The sequence below is a fragment of the Monopterus albus genome, unplaced genomic scaffold (assembly GCF_001952655.1).
Source record: "Monopterus albus unplaced genomic scaffold, M_albus_1.0 scaffold476.1, whole genome shotgun sequence".
Lineage (NCBI taxonomy): Eukaryota > Metazoa > Chordata > Actinopteri > Synbranchiformes > Synbranchidae > Monopterus > Monopterus albus.
Genome location: NW_018128356.1, coordinates 86221 through 90815, shown reverse-complemented (window position 1 = coordinate 90815; position 4595 = coordinate 86221). Strand labels below are relative to the sequence as shown.

The window sequence follows — 4595 nt, the reverse complement described above, 5'->3', positions numbered from 1 at the left end:
CATTATTCTCATGGCCATAAGACCAGTGAGTTTGTGCTGAGGGAATCTCTATACTGTAGGTCAGTCAATAAAGTATTTCTTTGAGACCATGAACAGGACTTTGTAAATGCATTTAAATGTATTAACATTTTATATTATAGGCACTTATCAAAATATATCCTGGAAGTGGTGCCAGAGGAAAGGTTAAGAAGTCACAAAACCATTGATTCTCTAGGTATCATACATATTCACTAATTCAATGGAAATCTGGCCATTGTTGAGACTCTTGCTCTGAACCAAACTGTTAGGCTGGTCAACTGACTGATCGCCTGACTAACACCATTCAAAAATGTTGATATGACACCATATTGCATGGCTTAATAATATTCACTTAATAACATTTATCCTGCAGAATGGCCAAGAATTCTCGTCTAAGCCTGGCCAGTGCCTCTGATGAGAACTTCACATTTTGCTGGAGAGTTTTCTGTGCCTGGGATTACCTGATAGGAAACCCAGAAGCTGCAGAGAGCAAAGGAGCTGCCATTGTCAACAACATCAGGGTCAGACAAACACAAGGACACACAATGTCCAAACTCAATGACTTGTACATATCCAGCTACACTTGTAGCTTCAGTAACCCTCCAAGCTAAGACATCTCCTTTTCCCTCATATATTTTGTATTGATGTTTGAATACTATATGTCAGAAACTGTAACTGACCATGTTTTACTGTTAAACATGTACCAAATGGTTTTTTGCACAGGAAGCCATTGTTGAGGAGCAAGAAAAGAAGAAGGATACTAGTTTGTAGGTGTACTTATTACTTGTGTGTCTTGTCTTCGCATGTTTTCAGTGCATGCTCTTGAATAGTGTTCCTCCTGTTAGGTTGGCTGAAACAACCAAACAGTGACACCATAAACCTGTCTGCTTGTTTCCCCTGTAAATCCAGCTGATTTACAGTACCTAGCTTGTGAAATATATACAATTTATACACATTGATGAGCACAAATCTTGAGATAATTTATAAAAACTGACAGTAAATCAGTAAGAGGTAATGTCTGCTATGAAAGAAGATGTAATAAATGTGTAATAAACAACCACCTTGTATCCCCCCTCTCTATGTACCAGATGCCATTGTCCACTCTAACATACTGGTGTTTGTAATCAAAGGTTTTAAAAAGTAAATAGGTTTTTAAAATTCTTTTTTGACCTATATTTAATTTGACATTTTTATTCAGTTGAGTACAGTTTGACTTTTTACATCAGTTCAATCATATGGGTCCCATGGAGTAGACTATTGTATGATGGAGATGGGCATCTAGTGTCTGACCTCCTCACCCACCACAAGGACACATTGATTTCAGCAGAGCAGGGAGTTCAGAGTGACAATAACTTGCTATTTAAACCATAGTAAAGTCAGCAGTAGCAACCAATGAAATGAATGTGTAGTATTGCAAGCAGGTATGGCAGCAAAGGCGTGAGCAGAGCTCTAACAGTTCTGGAAACAGTATATGTTTTTGAAGATGAAGTCTGTGCTCTCTATCTAGTGAATGTATTTACCTGTATGTGTGTCTTCAGGGCCGTTCTGATCAGTCTTCGTATCCTAGCCAACATCCTGGTGCTGCTGTCTCTGGCTGGCAGCATCTACATCATCTACTTTGTGGTGGACCGTTCTCAGAAACTGGAGCAGGAGAAGCCAGAACTGACATTGTGGGAAAAGAATGAGGTAGCAGAGCAGGGAAGACAACATCACTGTCATCATCATTACTTTGATAAGATTATCAAACATACAATATGATTCAAAAGAATTAGTGAAAATGGAGACCTGAGACTGAGCCTGTGCAAAAGCTTCCATCTATCAGTGACAGCTCAGCATTACAGTCACTTCATAGACTGCTTCATAGGCTGCTGTTCTGTGATGACTCTAGCTCTGGGTTAACATTTAGATTATAAGTCATTTAACCCAACTATGATGATAAAATGATCCACTTTGGATTCTTATAATATGTGGAGTTTATTATTATGTATTAAATGTATAAAGATTTTGTCTATTATACAGACTTGCACTTTGTTGACCCTAATGACAATGGAAGACAGCTAAATATTTAAATATAAAATGTAAGGCATGGATGCTGAACTTAAAGAGCCCATGGCTGCTCATTTTGAGCCATTAGATGTTTAATCATGTGTACCTCTAGATTAGCTTGGCACCATCATCACTCCAAATAGTGATGATGTAATTATTTCAAAACAATAAAACCAGAGCTTCCTCCTAAAAATGAGAGGATAGTTTGTGAACGCACACAACTCCTGTTGCTGGTGTTGTTGAAAGTGGACAACTCAATGAACTGCAGCAGCATTATTGTGTGGATGCTGTAAAGCATCCATACTGTGTTATACTGTTCTTTATTGTGTGGATGCTGTGAAGCTTTTGTAGCTGAAAGTATGCTGAAAAAATTAAGTGCCAAAAAATGGACGGAAGAAAAAAAAGAACAGAATACCTTCCCAGCATCCACACTATGTACAGCATCCACACTATGTTATCCTGTTCTTTATTATTATTTTTCTGATTTCTTCCGTCCATTTTTCGGCACTTAATTTTTTTCAACATATTTTCAGCTACAACAGCCATTAAGGTTCAACTCTTTAAGGACATGTGTGCTTGTATTTTTATTGTTTGTAACATTTATACTTTTTAAACTATTTAGCTTTTTTCACCAAAATTTTGCCCCATTCAAAAGGATGGGAAAACTTTCACATCTTAATATCTTAAGCATACCTTCAGCTAAAAACACAATTTCAACTAATAACTATTCAGCAACTCTTCAGCTATTCATACCGTAAACATCTTTTTGATATTTTCACTCCATATTCAGTCCTACATCTTGTCCTGTTTGCCCCTTCGCATCACTTTTTGTTCTTTTTCCATCTTTTATGCTTTCTTTGTTCATCTATTGCCAATATTGCTTGCCTCCCTTCCAATTTTGTAGCTCCCCTTCCCTCTGTTGTTATTCCCCCTCCCCCTTTTATTTTTGTTCTGAAAATCCTGCCCCATTCAAATGAAGAAGCAAATTCTACATTCAGCATTCTTTCAGCTATTTCAGGTATCAAAATGTTCAGCTCTTCAAGGACATTCATGCTTCTATTCTGACGTTTTCTGAACTTCATGCCTTTGAAATATTTAGCTTTATTTTGAAAGTTATGCCCCATTCAAATGAATGGGAAAATTTAACTTCAGCATACTTTCAGTTATCAAAATGTTCAGCTCTTCAAAGACATTCATGCTTTTATTCCGAATTTTTCTAAACTCCATGCCTTTGTAACATTTAGCTTTGTTTTGAAAATCTTGCCCCATTCAAATGAATGGGAAAATTTAACTTCAGCATACTTTCAGTTATCAAAATGTTCAGCTCTTCAAAGACATTCATGCTTTTATTCCGAATTTTTCTAAACTCCATGCCTTTGTAACATTTAGCTTTGTTTTGAAAATCTTGCCCCATTCAAATGAATGGGAAAATTTAACTTCAGCATACTTTCAGTTATCAAAATGTTCAGCTCTTCAAAGACATTCATGCTTTTATTCCGAATTTTTCTAAACTCCATGCCTTTGTAACATTTAGCTTTGTTTTGAAAATCTTGCCCCATTCAAATGAATGGGAAAATTTAACTTCAGCATACTTTCAGTTATCAAAATGTTCAGCTCTTCAAAGACATTCATGCTTTTATTCCGAATTTTTCTAAACTCCATGCCTTTGTAACATTTAGCTTTGTTTTGAAAATCTTGCCCCATTCAAATGAATGGGAAAATTTAACTTCAGCATACTTTCAGTTATCAAAATGTTCAGCTCTTCAAAGACATTCATGCTTTTATTCCGAATTTTTCTAAACTCCATGCCTTTGTAACATTTAGCTTTGTTTTGAAAATCTTGCCCCATTCAAATGAATGGGAAAATTTAACTTCAGCATACTTTCAGTTATCAAAATGTTCAGCTCTTCAAAGACATTCATGCTATACGTCTCACTGCTCCATAGACTTACAGTCAATACAGAAGATCCGCTGAAACAAAATGTCGGCATATTTGTAAATCGTAACTGTTCCTTCATTTTGTTTAATCTTGACATAATACAACAGTGGAATAACACAACACAGCGCTGTATATTGGGTGTCATATTTGCGCATCGCCGCGTCTCTCGCTCCCTGACTTGCAGTCAAATAATACGCGCTGGAAGGAAAACGTCTTTGTAATTATAAAATGCCATGGTTCCTTCAATTTGTTTAATATCATGACATAATACAACAGTGTAATAACACAACAGGGTGCTCTATTTGTTTGAAACTGAATGCAGAAATGCACGTCTGGTTGTCACTCCCTGTGTCTCTCTGCAGATGCTGTCAACAGCTGCTTGTCAACTGTATTCAACTCATGAGAAGTTGCACCTTAATATCTCAGGCATACCGTAGGCTAGAAACGCCATTTCATATTCTATTCAACTCGTGAGATGTTCAGCTACCAATGGAATGCAACAATCATCTTGATATCTTTTACGGTTTTTTTTATAATCGACATTTACATTTTGTCTATCTCTCTATAGACAAATCCCAGTGGCAGCTTGTGG

At 36.6% G+C, this 4595-nt stretch overlaps 1 protein-coding gene across 3 annotated transcripts in view; it reads left to right on the top strand.

Annotated features, from left to right (window-relative positions):
* Positions 1–4595, top strand: part of tmc3 (transmembrane channel like 3) — a 99484-nt gene that overhangs the window by 53689 nt on the left and 41200 nt on the right. For all 3 annotated transcript variants that reach the window (XR_002273790.1, XM_020587722.1, XM_020587723.1), the window contains exons 8-10: positions 392–539; positions 742–785; positions 1557–1704. Coding sequence is in view for 2 of the 3 variants with exons in the window: in XM_020587722.1 (XP_020443378.1) it covers positions 392–539; positions 742–785; positions 1557–1704 (340 nt within the window). In the remaining variant the exon portion in view is untranslated. The remainder of the gene's footprint in view (positions 1–391; positions 540–741; positions 786–1556; positions 1705–4595) is intronic.